Source organism: Notothenia rossii (genome assembly GCF_949606895.1).
Source record: "Notothenia rossii genome assembly, chromosome: 2".
Taxonomy (NCBI): Eukaryota; Metazoa; Chordata; class Actinopteri; order Perciformes; family Nototheniidae; genus Notothenia; species Notothenia rossii.
The window spans coordinates 32,689,891-32,706,837 of NC_136904.1; the positions used below are offsets into that span (position 1 = coordinate 32,689,891).

The 16,947-nt window shown below is 41.3% G+C and overlaps 1 protein-coding gene and 1 long non-coding RNA gene across 2 annotated transcripts; both read left to right on the plus strand.

Annotated features, from left to right (window-relative positions):
• The first annotated feature begins 4,084 nt into the window (after window positions 1–4,084).
• On the plus strand, window positions 4,085–7,709 carry LOC307030589 (interleukin-17F-like). Its single transcript, XM_079667090.1, has 3 exons — window positions 4,085–4,727; window positions 4,838–5,028; window positions 6,185–7,709. The coding sequence occupies exons 1-3, from the start codon at window positions 4,701–4,703 to the stop codon at window positions 6,420–6,422; spliced, it is 456 nt and encodes a 151-aa protein (XP_079523216.1). The 5' UTR covers window positions 4,085–4,700; the 3' UTR covers window positions 6,423–7,709.
• Window positions 7,710–12,702: 4,993 nt separating this feature from the next.
• LOC307030330 lies at window positions 12,703–13,809 on the plus strand. Its single transcript, XR_013805622.1, has 3 exons — window positions 12,703–12,810; window positions 13,525–13,585; window positions 13,674–13,809. It is a non-coding gene; the product is annotated as an uncharacterized lncRNA (long non-coding RNA).
• The last annotated feature ends 3,138 nt before the right edge of the window (window positions 13,810–16,947 follow it).

Below are 16,947 nucleotides of genomic sequence, written 5' to 3' on the forward strand. Positions count from 1 at the left end.
AGTAGTTTAGTAACAGGGTGAGATTGACAAACAGGACAGCACAGATTACACAAGATTAAAGATTAATACAATTAAAGATCAAATTAAAATGATATACAAGTAACTGTTAAAATAAGAAATGAATTAAATGAACATATATACATATTTGAATCACATATTAAGTATATTTACATGAATGTTTGCCGGTAAAAAGTTATTGCGAAAACAGTGTGTATTTTATGTCCAGTAATTGTGTCACATTGTTGACCCCTTGTTGTGCACAAAGGACTGTCCCAGGCGCTCTCTCTCTTTCGTGTATCGTCGTCATATGTCCAGCTCAGTGTCACAAAGCCACGCTCTCGTCTCTGGTCCCACTTGGAAGAGGCCAGCCTCTGAAGGAGGTCTGTACAGAGGACAGGTGGTGATTATGTGGTCGGCAGTCTGCTCAGGCTCGCCACACTCGCATACTGCGCTGTCTGCCAGGCCCCACTCCTTCATTGATGATTTGAAACGACCAACCCTAGTACGGAGGCGGTTCAGTAGGGTCCAGTGCCGGCGTGGTAGATGTTCTCCTTCGACTCCATCTCCCGGGTCTTGGATGTGATGGTGCAGACGTGTGAGCTCAGCCGACTCCCATTCCTGCTTCCAGGAAGTTGCTAACCATGCCCTTGTAGACAGGTCCTCAGGGATGGAACCAAGCATCTCTTGTGCTCTCCTGTTGTAGGGGTGACGGGACTTGAGTCTGCTTGGGGTCGCTGCCTTAGTTGTGGTTTCATGCAGGATATGCCAGTCATGTTCTTGGGCTTTCCTTGCAAGTGCAAGGGTAGCGGCCTCTCGTCGGAGGCCGGCCGGGGCAATTCCCGCTAGGACTGGCAGGTAGGACACGGGGGTGGGCTTCAGGCAACCAGTTATGATCCGAAGGGCGTTGTTAATGACAGGATCAATCTTCTTCACATGTGGGCTTCTACACCAGACTGGGGCACAATATTCGGCAGCAGAGAACACCAGGGCTTGTGTGGATATTCGTAGCGTCCTGGCGGAGGCACCCCAGGTTGTACCAGCGAGGCGGCGGATAAGCGAGACCCTTGCTGTCACTTTGGCTCTCACTTCTTCCAGGTGTTGTTTATAGGACAATGTCCTGTCCAGCCGAACACCGAGGTACTTGGGGGCTAGTTGGTGCTCCAAACGTTTGTTGTCAATGGACACCGATAGTTCCCTTTTTGCCTCTCTGTTGCACAGGTGGTATGCGGCCGACACAGTCTTCCCAGTACTGAGCTGCAGACGCCACATGCGCATGTAGGCAGCCAAGATGCCCATGTCCTGGTTGAGACCCTGTTCCACCGCTGACCATGTTGGTTGACGCAGCATGATGGCCAGATCATCCGCGTAACCATATTTACTGGATGTTATCTCCGGGAGGTCGTGGATATAGATGTTAAACAGCAGTGGTGAGAGGACAGACCCCTGTGGCACCCCGTTCCTCAATCTTCTCAGTCTGCTTCGCTGGCCATCGCTGGTCCGAAGGATGAAGCTGCGGTTGGACAGCATCTCCATTAGGAACTTCACCATATGCCGGTCTGGGATTGTCCTCAGCAGCTTCAGGTGAAGTCCACGGTGCCAGACGGTGTCATATGCGGCCGTTAGGTCGAGCAACACTACCCCAGCTTTGTCTTTGGCCTGAAAGCTGTCCTCGATGTCCTGGGTGAGCAGGGTTACTTGATCTACTGTTGATCTGCCCCGCCGGAAACCAGCCTGTTCCCTTGGAAGCTGTGGGTCTACTACTGGCTCTATGCGGCTGAGGATCATCCTCTCCAGAATCTTTAATGGGACGCAGAGCAGCGAGATGGGTCTGTAGGCCTTGGGGTCTTCCGCAGTTTTGCCTGGTTTCAGCAGAGCGATAACAACAGCACGGCGCCAGGTCTTCGGCAGTTTGGACCTCTGGAAGCAGGATGTAAAAAAGGAGCAGAGCCAGGCAGATGTTGTCTCACTCTGGTGGGTCATGAACTCCGGATGGATATTATCATGCCCCGGGGACTTGCCTTCCCTAAGGTTGCTAATGGCCGCCCTAAGTTCAGCTGTTGTAAATTCCCCGGAGATGTCCCAGGCGCTTGGTTCTTTGCATGGAGGGATGAGTCTCTGTCTGAACGTGCTCTTCATCTTCACTAGCTCTGCATGGAGTGCGAGGGGCTCTCTATGCAGTCCAGCTTCCTCCTCGTCCTCCCCTCTGCCACCTTCTCCAAATTGTTTAACTCCAACTACAGAGCTAGCCTTCCTCACCATCTTGTTCAGCCTGTCAGCATCCCTTGTGTTGATGTTTCCACCCCAGCACACCACGGGAACTAATAGTATATTGACGATACAACCAGCAAAACCCCCCAAAAAAGGCCTGGCTGAGTCACAGGTAAAGTTCTCTCTGGTTTCTCGAGGTCACTTCTTATCTTCCACTATTGTTGACACATGGCAGGACGTCAATGGTGTTAGGGTGAGCAGGTTCACACAATTTGGCCCAAAGAGTCTTTCCTTTAAATTGAATAAAAGTTACCGGAAGTCGGTAACATGTTTCAACAAGCTGAATCAGAACTGTGCTGTGGCAAATCCCCCTTCCTGATGAGATTTGACTAAAATTCAAAACAGGAAGTAGGAAGTGCCCTCACCTGTAGGTAATTTTGTTCAATAGCCACGTTAGGGGCTTGCTTCTGTATTGGGCATGTGGGTCTGTTTGCTAGTTAATTCCCCGGTTTAATCCAGACATAACGATCTCAACACATTTTGGATAAAATGTCATGTCATTTAATAAGGCATTCATGCTCTCCAGAAGATGAATCTTTACTTTACTTTACTTTTACCAGTATATGTAAGAACAGAGAAAGTAAAACTAAGATAACAATATAATATGCAATAAAGTATAAACTTAACAAGAGCATAAAGACAACATTGAGGATTGATTTTTTGGAAATGAACAAAGGACTTCATTAAAATATCTAACAACACAACTTGTCTGACACATTTTTTGTGTTTTGTTTTTACTTCCTCTATAAACTTGGATGACTTTCAGAAGAAATATCAGGAAGTAAAGCAGCCAAATCAGTATGGGACCAAGCTTTCACTGGGTGTCTAAATACAGGCTGCAGAGTATTTATATATCGAGTAGCTTGAAAGGGGGAGGAGATCTTTAAGGCGTTGCATCACAGATTTTTCTCTCATCACGCTGTGGGATTTTCTCTGGTTTAAGGTCAAAGTCCAGGGGAAGTTATGCCTTCTCTAAGGCAACCAGTCCATTATGATTTATGGAAATAAATGAGTAGGGAAATTCCTATTGGCAGAGTCAGCATATTTAGTGACAGAGGTGACACAAGAAGGACTAAAAAATAACAACAATACAAAAATAAACTAAAGAGGTAGAAACTGATATTTATAATATGATGTTCAATTTGTGTTCTGAATAGATGGTATTGCGAATCAGTCTTTCATTTCAAGAAATACTTTATCTATAAAAAAGACAATTTCTGTTACCTTGAATTCAGTGAAAAAAGCGTTTCTTATAACTCCACGGTGAACAAAGAGTTTATATAGTATATCCTATTTGGCCTGTGAACCATGCACAGTCTAACACCATGTAATACACTGAATGCAAGAATCTGTGTTTATTGATATATTTGCAACAAATACAACTCTTCTATAAGCTTGTAACGATATTATATCTAAATACACTTTATGATTACATAGGTTAAAATGTAAGTTCTTGAAATACACAAGTTATGGCAGTAATGTACCAATAATGGTCCCAATAATACTGTAATCTGGTGCTAATGAAAACAGGACTGTAAAAATAGAACAAATGAAGATTGAGTTTTGTCTAAAAAGGTTATAAACAATATCTATGTATTTCTTTGCCGTAGAGATATGCTCATTTGCTGTTCCTGCAATTACTATTTTAATCTTTATAATTTGTATATGTGTACGGTAAATAATAATAATAACAGATATATAATAATAATTACATATAGCCATTTAAAAACATAATATGCAGCCCAATATGCTCAGCAGATGTGGCAGACCCTGTGTGTAAAGCAACATTTACATGAAGGATGATTGTTTTGTTTTTCAGAGACAACCGGGGGTGCGGGGACGACGACGACGACATGGTGCACACGTTCTTCTCTTTTTCGGAGGCACTGGTTGTTTCTCAAAGTCAAGGAAGGGTGCTCCAGAGCCACTATTTCAAGGATGCTACGTCATCGAGTCCCGCCGAAGGACTGTTCCAATGTCCAGGCTACTGGAATTCTACCGAGCCCGGCGTCCTTCGTAGCGAGACATTTCGAGGCTGCACATGTGTATCCTCTGCGGACTTAAAATCCCCACACTGCTTTGTTTGCGCACGGAGCAATTTCCCAAAATGTGTGGCGGAAACTTTAAGGCGGGGCCTCTCACATGACATGGCACACACCTGCACACTTGCTAGCCTATTCCACTCATCGTTTTCCGAAAGCCGGGAAGGATTCTTGCCAAGCTTCTGAATGAAGTGACTCGGAAGACATGTCCTACCAAGGAAGCGTCCTCGACATTGAGAAACACCCAGTGATTCAGCTGGAGGAAATACTCCAGCTGAATCAAAAGGATTGTTCCATTCAAACCTGAGCAGCCCTACGCAAAGATACTGTGTGTATATATACTGGCTGCAATGGAGCGGCCGGGCACAGTCGCACCTCTCCGGGTTCAACATGACATCATCTGTCAGTCTACAAACGGTAATATGAAAATGAACCAAAGCGCACCAGACAAGATTTGCTGTCTTCCTGAAAATTGTGAGCTGAAGTGTCCACATTGTTTTTAATATGTTGTATCTCAATGTTTATAGATCTCCATCGGCTTGCTGCTGATCTTCAATACCTTCATTTCTACCTCTGCTGATGGGGATTTTAAACCCAAGTGCATGTCTGTGAACGACGTGAACCAGAAAGCTGAAAGGTTTCTGGATCACAACCGGAGCAAGCTGAGATTCCCTGAAAACTCTCTGCAGAACCGCTCCTTGTCCCCGTGGGTCTACAGGCAAGTGGATCATTGTGACAACATGCAGCTACGGCTCCCGCAGGGGGACAAAAGCGCTTACCGTTGTCATGACTGAGTAAGAATCACTGTCTCTCAAAAAGAGGTGTTCTTCATTTTAACATTACTGCAGTGTAACATATTCAGATCTTTTACTTAATTAAAAGTATCTACATGTTGCAAGTAAATGTCCTGTATTCAATATATCAATGTAGCGTACTTAAGAAAATACAAATACTTATACTAATAAAAGTACCAAATCATACATAGCCTACTTCATAATTGTAATAGTAAATATAAACAATTAAATAATAGTGAAAATGGTGTTTAACTTTAGCATTATTAATTAACTATGATTATAAAGTTCAAACAATACTAGATTACAACTTTAATACATATTGTAAAACCGATTTCAGATAATTGGGAAGAAACTTGGGAACTATAGTTCCAAACAGCAAAAATAAATATTGACTGAGAAAAAAATCTCAAAAGTTATTCAAAATTGCAAAACTTAATCCTGAATAAAAATCCCCAAATGTCCTCTACTAATTATAATATAATGCCTCTTTTATAGTAAGGAATTGTGTATGAATTGAGGGATACATCAGTTAATATCAGCCCTGTGGATGTTAGGTTACCATTAGGCAAGCATAAACTATTTCTGGAATAGTAAGAAAATCTGCCCTGTTTTTTTTTAATTAAAGCTGGGTTCAGAATGCTAATATAAGACAGTTACGAAAGCTGCCATTCTCTACCTCTCTTAAGTCCTAAATAAAGGGCGTCGTCTCAACCTGATTGGACGAGAGGGAAAAGCATCCAGGTGCTCTCGGTTCATAATTAGGGGCCAATAGGTGATCTGGATAACCTCCAATCAACTCAGGGCAATTGTGTCATTCTTTAAAAAAATAACGTTTTTCTTCACCGTGTTCTTGCTAGTTTTGCTCAAGTAGAACATCTGAGTGTTTACTGCCCAAATACTATTAACTCTTTCAGTGTACATTTGGAAATGGGGTTATAGTTTCTGAGAAATTGTGAATCTGTCCTATGAACAGACTTTTCTGGGGTAGGGTCAGTATCATCACATAGACAATAAAGAACAATTTACAAACAGAAATCATTCTCATTATTCATGTCTGTCTATCTGATTGTCTCCCATCAGTGTAACCCGAGACGACAACAGGTTTCCTCATGAGATCCCCTTTGCCGAGTGCCTTTATAAAGGTTGCTTCATCAACCAGCGTGAAGACATGAGCTACAACTCTGTTCCTGTGCATGTTAAGCTGACCATCATGAGGAAGACTCCATGCAAACGACACCCAGACAGATACAGGGTCAAACAGTATTCTATCATTGTCCCTGTAGCCTGCACTTGTGCTGTGCCCAATTACACAAAATGATCAAAGAAACTATCTTGATCACATGATGCAGAATCTTTTTTTTTATGTGAAAGCAGAACTTGTGGGTTCAGTTCCTCAAACTAATAGGAATTAAACCAGACATGTGTAAAGACAGGGATGGTAAGTTATTAGCGGTGTAACTCATTTGTAAATATAAAGAGTCATTTAGAAAGAATCAGACCTCCAATATCTAATGCTGTACCAGATACTGATACAATATATCAATGTTAGAGCAGCATGTTACTGTTGTATATACTTGAGATAGGGCAGATTTCCACTTATACGTTTGCTATTTAAGTCCAGTGATTCCCAACCTGGGGGTCCAATCCTTCCAAATAGTCTCTATATACGATTTTTTTTTGTATCGTGTGTACAGATCACATCAGGTTCATGCTGCCAGGAAAAGTGAAAAGTGAAGCCTTACTAAAACCTGCATTCTTCCAAATGGCCAGCAGGGGGCGACTCCACTGGTTGCAAAGATAAGTCTATATATAGAAGTCTGTGAGAAAAGGACTACTTCTCACTTGATTTATTACCCTAAGGACTTTATGGTCTCGTTTCAAGTCTTCTTCAGTGCAGCAGGATGTTTGTTTACTAAATGATGGCCCATTTAGAGGAAGAAAGGGATACGTAAATGAAACCATGTGAGAAGTTTAGAGCAGAGTTTTTGTATAACTGATAGACATCTGAAATGTGCATGTATGTAAACGACAAGCACCTTTAAACCTCAGTTAATTGTTCAATACATTTAGCTTGTTTATTTAAATAATCAGCTGTGACTTTAACTATTGATAATCTCATGTGCTATTAAAAAGAGGATAAACTTCTCTCTCAAAATGCCAAGCTATAAAAAGGACAGTATTAGACACATGTTAAAGTTACTTTCATTTTTCAAACACACTTTGAATATGTGTTTTGTGTTTCATATGAAGACTCGTTCAGCTAAATGAGTTCAGGAATACTTTTTTTATTTAATTGTTTTTCTAAAGCATACTTTTTTATTTATAGAATCATTTTATTGCGATCAAATGTAATGAAGATTTGATAACTGTGACGGGTCAGTGAATTAAGTTATTTGATTTTAAAACTGTGAATGTTGGCCTCTGCTGGATGAAGGGTGTAGACACCTCTGCAGGTTACAGATGTGAACAGTTCATTCACTACTTTAGATAATTGAGAGATTGCCTTGCACTGTGCGACCTTTTATAAAGTATTTGTACTTTCGACTGACACTTTTATACTATTTTCTATTTTTCACCTAAAATAACTATTAGTTATCTATGGCCAAGCTGCAATATATATATATATATATATATATATATATATATATATATATATATATATATATATATACACTATGTTCATATTCTACTACTGGCTGCTTATTTGTATTGCTCTACCCAAGAACTGTTATAAAACACTAATAATAAAAACATAATATGAACTATAGTATATATTGTTGTGTTTGTTTACATTCTGGCAAATGGGTGAGAGACAACTTAACATGCCATCTTTTTTTTCCTATGATGTATGGACCTAATGGATCTAAAAATATGTGTTTAATGTCATTGTGTTCAGATTTCAAATGTGATGATAAGGAATGTTTTTGAGCAAAATGCGCTGTCCAAAACAACGGGAGAAAATAATGTTCCAAAACGGTTTCAAAATATTATTTGAAAAAGCATTTTTTTTATGATGTGATTTCAAAATGTAGGGAAATATCATGATTTGGATTTTGGATCCAGGACTATTACTTTTACAAAAGTATTAGCATGAAAATATATATATTTTTAAATACTTTTAAAAATACTAAGTAGATGACTGATTATTTAGAATTATGCTTATTTCAGAATAATATAAATTATATTATTGGATTATAATTAATGATCAATACGTTTATACACCAAGTCTCCTACTTTATTGTTGAAGCTAATAATACAAATAATATTATTTTACTGTATAGTTTATGTTAGTTAGCTTATAGATTTTCTTTTACCAATAATAATGTATCACGAGTTATTAGCCGACTTTATGTGGTATTTATCAGTAAATAACCATTTTCTCACCCATTTATTTAACACACACGAAGAACAGAAAATGAAACACTGAGGTCTTAAATGTGTCATATTATCCAGTAGCAGTTCACAGAAGGTCCACATGGGCCCTTTCTCATTTCTCCAACTCCCCTCCTCGACTCCTATCCTCGATACTTAGCCCCGCCCACAGGAGATGCGAGCCGAGGAGCCAAGGAGGAGAACCGAGGAGAGAGGAGGGGAAGCAGCAGGCGGTTAGAGAAATGAGAACTCCTCTCCTCTGCGCGGTCATATTTAAGCGACGTCCGTTAATTATGACGTGGCAACAGCTGCATCAGCTGTGAGTGTTTTGTTAGAGCGCTGTATTTTGTAATCTCTGTTAGATCAGCTGAACATTGTTCCCCCACATATTTACTTTTAATTCCATTTGCAACAAGTATGACACGAATGTATGAGTATTTTCGACACATACTAGCATCTCTTCTGTATTGGGCAGCACTAAAACATTATTATAAAAAGTACCCTACAAATAAAGGGAGACATATAGGCTACATGAGGCTTATGTACGTTTCATATATTCACACATGCACACATACAAACACACACAAAAAAACAATGACTGTCTATACACTATACTATAGGCTATGTTAACCTTTTTAAACTAGTAGGCTAAATGACATGATAAATCATCAACTCACACCTCTTTCACAAAACACCTGCAACGAATTTCTAATCCAAATAATTAACGAATCATGAGGGACCTGACAGGCTATATAAGGTCCAGGCACACCTGTGATTTAAATCTCAACAACGAAAAACATATTCAGTGACCACATGAAACAAATTGAGTCATGAAACCCGCTGTAGCATGTGCCTTACGGCAGTGGCAAAAACTTCTGACCAACAACAGGAATCAGGAGAGACGCCGATCCCAGCGCTGGAAAGCGAGAATGCGCAAAGCCATCCTGCTTCATCTTGAGGTATTTGAGTGTTCGATTACAATTGTTTTAAATAGTTGAAAAATAGCTGGCTTTTTTCATTGGAATACAACAATGGATTAATTTGTTATGACAGAATATGTATGTGCAGTTTAGTTTGATGGATAAAGGTATTGACCTGTACATTTTATTCTTCGGGCAGGGTTTCCAGCAATTGGCCGATAGCCCGGCATTTAGTTCATGTGTGGGTGCCATTGATGGGTGCCACATTAGAATAAAGACCCCACCCGGACCCAGTGGCCAGGACTACATAAATCGGAAGCTCTTTCCTTCCATACAGCTGCAGGCTGTATGCGATGGGAAGGGTAAATTCCTACAAACATTCGCAGGATTTCCGGGCTCAGTGCACGACACCCGTGTCCTAAAAAACAGTACCTTATACAAAGAGGCTCTGTACCCTCCACCAGGGTACTTTATAGTGGGAGATGGTGGCTATCCATGCATTGTACACCCCATAACGGTCGTAACCCCGTATCGGGAGCCACTACAGGGGAGGGTACAGAGCCGCTTCAACGGCTGCCATGCCAAAGCGCGCAGCATCATTGAGCGCGCTTTTGGGATACTGAAGGGGCGATGGAGGAGAAGGAGGAGCCGCAGCAGCAGTAGCCGCAGCAGTAGCCGCAGCAGTAGCCGCAGCAGTAGCCGCAGCAGTAGCCGCAGCAGTAGCCGCAGCAGTAGCCGCAGCAGTAGCCGCAGCAGTAGCCGCAGCAGTAGCCGCAGCAGTAGCCGCAGCAGTAGCCGCAGCAGTAGCCGCAGCAGTAGCCGCAGTAGCAGCAGCAGCAGCAGCAGCAGCAGTAGCAGCAGCAGCAGTAGCAGCAGCAGCAGGAGGGGGTAGAGAGGTCTCCACCTCGTCCTGTGAGGGGGGAGCGAGGTGGACAGGGCCGGAGAGACAGACTGGCAGACCAAATCTCGGCTCCTGACCACAACCCGGTCCAGCTGAACGACCACGATTATTGTTGAGAGGATTTTTATTTATGGCCAGTTTTTTTGTTACAGTAATTTCACCTTGCTCAAGTTTATTTAGAGCAAAGGACTTTACAGACCCATATCTTTATTACAAATTGTATGTGAAATAGGCCATCACACAATCTCTTGAAAGTGTTACGTTTAGTGTTGAAATTGAGTCATGTTCAGTGATAAAATATTGTTATGCTTTGACTGAACTTGAAAAGAAAGAAGAGACATGTGTTAGCAATTTTACTTATGTAGGGTTTGAGCTACATGCAGAAACTTGCCTCAATGTTAATGTATATATTATTTATAATAAAACATCCCTGATATTGCATTTGGATACTTTACACACGGTTGGTTTATGCGCAGAATTATTTGAGGTGGAGATTTAAAAAAAGGAAATCAGTAGCCATGACTTTCTGTATGACTATAGACAGTTATGCCTTGGGTTGCAAAAATACTTTAAAAACGTTGGCTTTTCAGTCAGGTCACAATCATAAAATGTATATTCAGCTTTGTATAAAATAAATATCTCCTTGTATCTTCAGTAAACATGTGTGTTTCTGTATGTCTAATTGTAAAGAAGGCTTCATGCTTGATGTAACCCTTGTATGGTGTTCGGGTCTGTGGGACCCGTTTATTATTTTTCTTAAGAAAATTGATAATTTATTTTTCTCTAACTCACTCAATGGCCTTGGCTCTGCATGTCTCCCTTGAAAAAGAGATTAATGATCTCAATGGGATTTCACCTGGATAAATAAAGGATTTTAATTGAATTTTCTGTGAAGAACAGATATATCAGAACACATTCTCAATCTCTACAACGTCTGGCTCCACCCCTGCTCCAGAAACTCTTCTACAATCTGAAGCTTCTGCAGCCAAAATAATAGCTCCAACAAAGCTAAAAAGATAAGGAAACTGTCAGATAACCTTACAGGAAAAAATGTCCGCCTGCATTTTATCCACTGCTAAGCAACATTGCTATGGGCTTAGAATAGTCTCATAATACACACATGCACACAGAAGGATTCACACTTGTATTTCCGGATCTACACTTGTGTTTTTCAATGCATACACAAATGTGTTCCGTTTCATATACATGTAAATAAAATCCAAATACAGAAAAAAGTTTTACATATGTATTTTTGATCCTCACATATTTGTTTTCCGTTTAAATCCCCTGAACCTGCAAACACAAACCGCTTTCTGTGCATGGATCGCTGTGCATTCGTGTGTGGGTTTTTTGAGACTCCCCTGACGGTCAGCCGATTCGTGCTTGTAATTTGTTCTATCTATAGCCAATCAGATGTGTCCTTCATTCTAAGCCAATCACATGAGCGTGCCCCCACGAGGGTATGATTTTTTGCGTTCATGACACTTCAGCATTTTGCGCTGTCCGATCAGCTCGCTAAACAGAGGGCGGAGCATCAGGTGATCATGCAGAGCTGTATGGGCTCAGAACAGTCTCATAATACACACATGCACACGGAAGGATTCACACTTGTATTTCATGATCCGCAAAAGGATTCACACTTGTATTTCCGCATCCACACATGTGTTTTTCAATGCACACACAAATGTGTTCAATTTCATATACATGTAAATAAAATCCAAATACAGAAAACATTTTTACATAGGTATTTTTGATCCACACATATTTGTTTTCCGTTTAAAACCTCTGCACCTGCAAACACAAACCGCTTTCTGTGCACGGATCGCTGTGCATTCGTGTGTGGGTTTTTTGAGACTCCTCTGACGGTCAGCCGATTCGTACTTGTAATTTTTTCTATCTATAGCCAATCAGATGTCTCCTCAATTCTAAGTCAATCACAAGAGCGCGCCCCCACGAGGGTAGATTTCTTTCGTTCATGACGTAGTGCTTCATATACGCATTTTGCGCAGTCCGGAGCTGACAGGTCCATGGAGCATGCCTGCAGGCGCTAATCTCAGGACACCTCCACTGTATGGCGTTATATTTGTGCCTCTATCCTTAGCACGCAATGAAACATGTTGAGCATAGAAAATGCGATTGAGCGCACACTTGAACATTTTTGAGCACAGAGAAATATATTTTCTTTCATAAAACTCCTGCTCCGTGCGCAAGCAGACTGCTGCACGCGCTCTCTCTCCCCCGCTCGCTCGACCTCTCCACCCTGTGCGCGCTCAGCTTTGCCTGTGCTCGCTCAAGTTGTCACAGCGCTACAAACGTGCCACAAAACCAACCAATCGGAGAACTCGAGAAGGTCAATTGTGATTGGCTGGTCGTCTCCAATCATATCTTCTATCTGAGATGAGAGAGGGATTTTCGATTGCCATCAGGCTGTTGACGTTCTTATTACACATCCGTCGTTGACATTACAGGACATGACAGACTCGAATGAAGAAAATAGCACACCACAGTGTCAGGTGAGTTATACATTTCTAGTTTTCTGATATCCCGTTATTGTTTGCAATGCCTGAGTTTGCTAGCCGGCAACATAGCTATAGGGGTAGTTTAAGCAAACAGCTAACAAACCGTAGCCTACATGTACGCCATGAACCCTTCTGAGGTATTGATTACTTGCTGTAAGCATTAGAGGTGGCAGAATGACAAACATGTTTCTCTCTCTATCACAATTTTGGGTTGACCAGAACCTGGACCAACTTCTGTTTCCGGTTCTACAATGGGCATAGAGCTTGCGTTAATTTTCAACCGGAAAGCTAAACAGATTAGGCTAGGACCGGATAAAGTTAGCAACACACGTTAACCATAAACAGCCTATTAATCCGTTCTCTTAATGTTTATTCCGTCCAACGTTGTGGAATTAGAGAGAAAGGGCTTCTTAACGTGCTTTTATCCGGGGTGGAGGGAGTTAAATATAACATTGGGGCGTGTGATTGTAGTGGGTGGAGGTGGTGAAATGAGGATATCCATTTTGGAGTTCAAGCTAGCATAATATAGTTAACGTTGCACACTAATAAGGAAGAGAGCTATTTTTGTGATACATTGCTATTGATATGGATTTAGAGTGGATATTTGAGACAAGTAAACAAAAACGTAATTTATGGGTGAGTGTTTTTAGCAGTCATATTATGTCCTTGTGATTCTGTTGATTATTACCTTTCTGTATTATGTTGCAGCTCAGCTGATTTTGGATTGATGGCAAAGGGAGAGGGACTTAAGTTAGAGTGAAAATACAAGGTAAGTTTAAAATAGGTCAGCCATTTCCCATCCTATAGGTTGCGAGATGTATCTAACCCTTTCTCCTGTCTTTGTCTCCCTCTCTCAGCACAAGAACCCCAGGGGGATTCAATGGAGCCTGAAGACCTGCAATGAGACCCTCACCTTGAGCCTGAGTCTCAACTCCCAGAGTTTTGCAAGCCTCTCCCTGTTCCTTATTTTTGATTAAAAAGACATTAAGCTTCCCAATGGTGTGGTCTTCCTTTTGTGAAAAATATGATTACCTCACATATTTTGTTGCTGTTGTTGTCTTTTGTGATAGTTAAAAGGCTCCTGCTGACTTGAGCCAGCCATTCTTTCCTCCTCTCTGTGTCAGTGGGGAAGCCGTACATGTGTACTCCTTTCTATGAGTGATTGGAGCATCCCCCAGCAGCACAGCAAACCATGGGGGAGACTATATGCCAGGACAACACAGAGGAAAAGGCACAGACAAACTGCACGCATGCTATTGAATGTTTATTGAATTCCATTTATTTACAATGGATTTTCCTAAAACAACACATTTAACATCATGCTGCTGCTGCTGCTAGTGCTTTGACTCATTGACAATCATTGATAGGCACCTCTCGGTCTCCTGTCCTTTCTGAAAGTCATAAAGATTACATTAGTCATTTAGATGACTTATGTCCTCAATTACCAGAGGATTACTGAAACCACCATGAATTAAAGAAATGGTAGAAATGATTCTAATCAGAATTTTGAAACCTTCCTTCCCTCCCTCTAAATATATCAATAAGGATGAGATGTTCTTGACTCATACAAGTTTAAGAAGATAATATTTGTTTAAAAGAATTAAAAGCAATAAACAACAGCAACAGGCTCTGTAACCAAGGCAACGTTAGCCTAACATGTATGTTAACAGGTAAGATAGCTGTTCACACTATCCATGTATATTTTCTACTTTTTGCAATGCTATGTTATTTCTATTTAAGATGTTTACATTTTCGATTGTTTAATTCTAGTCTTTTAACTGTCTAATGTACAATGCCTTGTCTTTTGCTGCTGCCGCGTTAACATTTCCCCAATTGGTATCAATAAAGTACTTCTTATTTTGTCTTAATCCTCAAATATTAGCACATTTTACTTAAAAATAACAAAAGCACATTGATGTAACTACATACACATATCGATATGTTGTATACATATTGTAAATCAAAACCTTTATTGACCAATAACTACCAAAAATTGCATTTCTATCCTGTTATTAATGCATTCAAATCGTGATTCAAATGGCCCGCCAAAAACTTCCGGGAACTTTCTGAGTCTCTGAACCACGTGACAATCAAGCATTTTGGACTTCCGCTGTCGCAACTCTTCTCTCTACATGGTGCTGGACCAGCCAATCAGAATTGACCTTCTCGAGTTCTCCGATTGGTTGGTTTCGTGGCACATTTGTAACGCTGTGACAACTTGAGCGAGCAGGCAGGCAAAGCTGAGCGCGCACAGGGTGGAGAGGTCGAGCGAGCGAGGGAGAGAGAGCGCGTGCAGCGGTCTGCTTGCGCACGGAGCAGGAGTTTTATGAGAGAAAAATATATTTCTCTGTGCTCAAAAATGTTCAAGTGTGCGCTCAATCGCATTTTCTAGGCTCAACATGTTTCATTGCGTGCTCAGGATAGAGGCACAAATATAACGCCATACACTCTCAGTACATTGCCACTTTCCGAACAGGAAAGGCACGCAAATACAAGCCTTTATATTATTCACTTCGAAGCCAGTGCTAGACAGTGAACTGTCAACGGGGGGGAGCCCCGCCGGTCATTATCGGCCGATATTCACTCTAAATAGTTTGATCGGTGCTCTCTATAAAGGCCGATCAGGAGAGCTGGATCTGATCGATATGGACATAAACGCGAGTGAAGTGTAACCTGACGCGACAGAGAGATCAGATCAGCTGCTGAGTCTGACGGAGACATGCAGCTCTGCATGATCACCTGAAGCTCCGCCCTCTGTTTAGCGAGCTGACCGGACTGCGCAAAATGCGTATATGAAGTGTCATGAACGCAAGAAATCATACCCTCGTGGGGGTGCGCTCATGTGATTGGCTTAGACTGGAGGAGATTGGCTATAGATGAGAGAAATTACAATTTCGAATCGGGTGAGCGTCAGGGGAGTCTCAAAAAACCCACACACGAATGCACAGCGATCCGTGCACAAAAAGCGGTTTGTGTTTGCAGGTTCAGGTGATTTAAACAGAAAACAAATATGTGCGGATCAAAAATACATGTTAAAACTTTTTTCGGTGTTTGGATTTTAAAAAAAAATTATTTGCATGTATATGAAACGGAACACATTTGTGTGTGCATTGAAAAACACAAGTGTGGATCCGGAAATACAAGTGTGAATCATTTTGCGGATCATGAAATACAAGTGAATCCTTCTGTGTGCATGTGTGTATTATGAGACTGTTCTGAGCCATAGAGCTGCGTGTCTCCGTCAGACTCAGCAGCTGATCTGATCTCTCTCTCGCGTCCGGTTATGCTTCACTCTCGTTTATGACTGCGGTCAACTCAGCCGTCTCTCTCATTTGCATGGTCAAATGAGCAGGGCTTCATTTTTGAGTGCGCGATTAATAGCGTCTTTACGGTAATCGCCGAGAAGCGACGCTGACGGTAGTAGCTTATGAAGTTCTCAGTGAAAGATGTACTGTTGGACTCAGTACTACTTGGACTACCACCACAGGTACTTCCAAGTACTTTTATCGTGTACTTTTTGAGTAATACCCTGTCAAACTCCCCTGCAGAGTACAATAATGCATGTTTTCTGCCATCTTTGATAAGAGACGAAATCTTTTTTTGCCATAAGTTCTCAGTGAAAGTGGTACTGCTGGATAGAGTGCTACCAGGACTACCACCACAAGTACAATCAAATACTTTTATCGTGTACTTTTTGAGTAATACCCTGTCAAACTCCCATGCAGAGTGCATGTTTTCTGCCATCTTTGATGGGAAATAAAATCTTTTTTTGCCATAAGTTCTCAGTGAAAGATGTACTGTTGGACTCAGTACTATTTGAACTACCACCACAAGTACAATCAAGTACTTTTATCGTGTACTTTTTGAGTAATACCCTGTCAAACTCCCCTCCAGAGTACAATAATGCATGTTTTCTGTCATCTTTGATGAGAGATAAAATCATTTTTTACCATAAGTTCTCAGTGAAAGATGTACTGTTGGACTCAGTACTACTTGAACTACCACCACAAGTACAATCAAGTCCTTTCATTATGTACTTTTTGAGTAATCCCCTGTCAAACTCCCCTGCAGAGTACAATAATGCATGTTTTCTGCCATCTTTGATGAGAGATAAAATCATTTTTTGTCATA

Coding starts and splice junctions, on each gene's coding strand:
- LOC307030589 (XM_079667090.1), top strand. CDS start 4,701: ATGACATCATCTGTCAGTCTACAAACG. Junction 4,728..4,837: donor CATCTGTCAGTCTACAAACG/GTAATATGAAAA, acceptor CAATGTTTATAG/ATCTCCATCGGCTTGCTGCT. Junction 5,029..6,184: donor TTGTCCCCGTGGGTCTACAG/GCAAGTGGATCA, acceptor GTCTCCCATCAG/TGTAACCCGAGACGACAACA.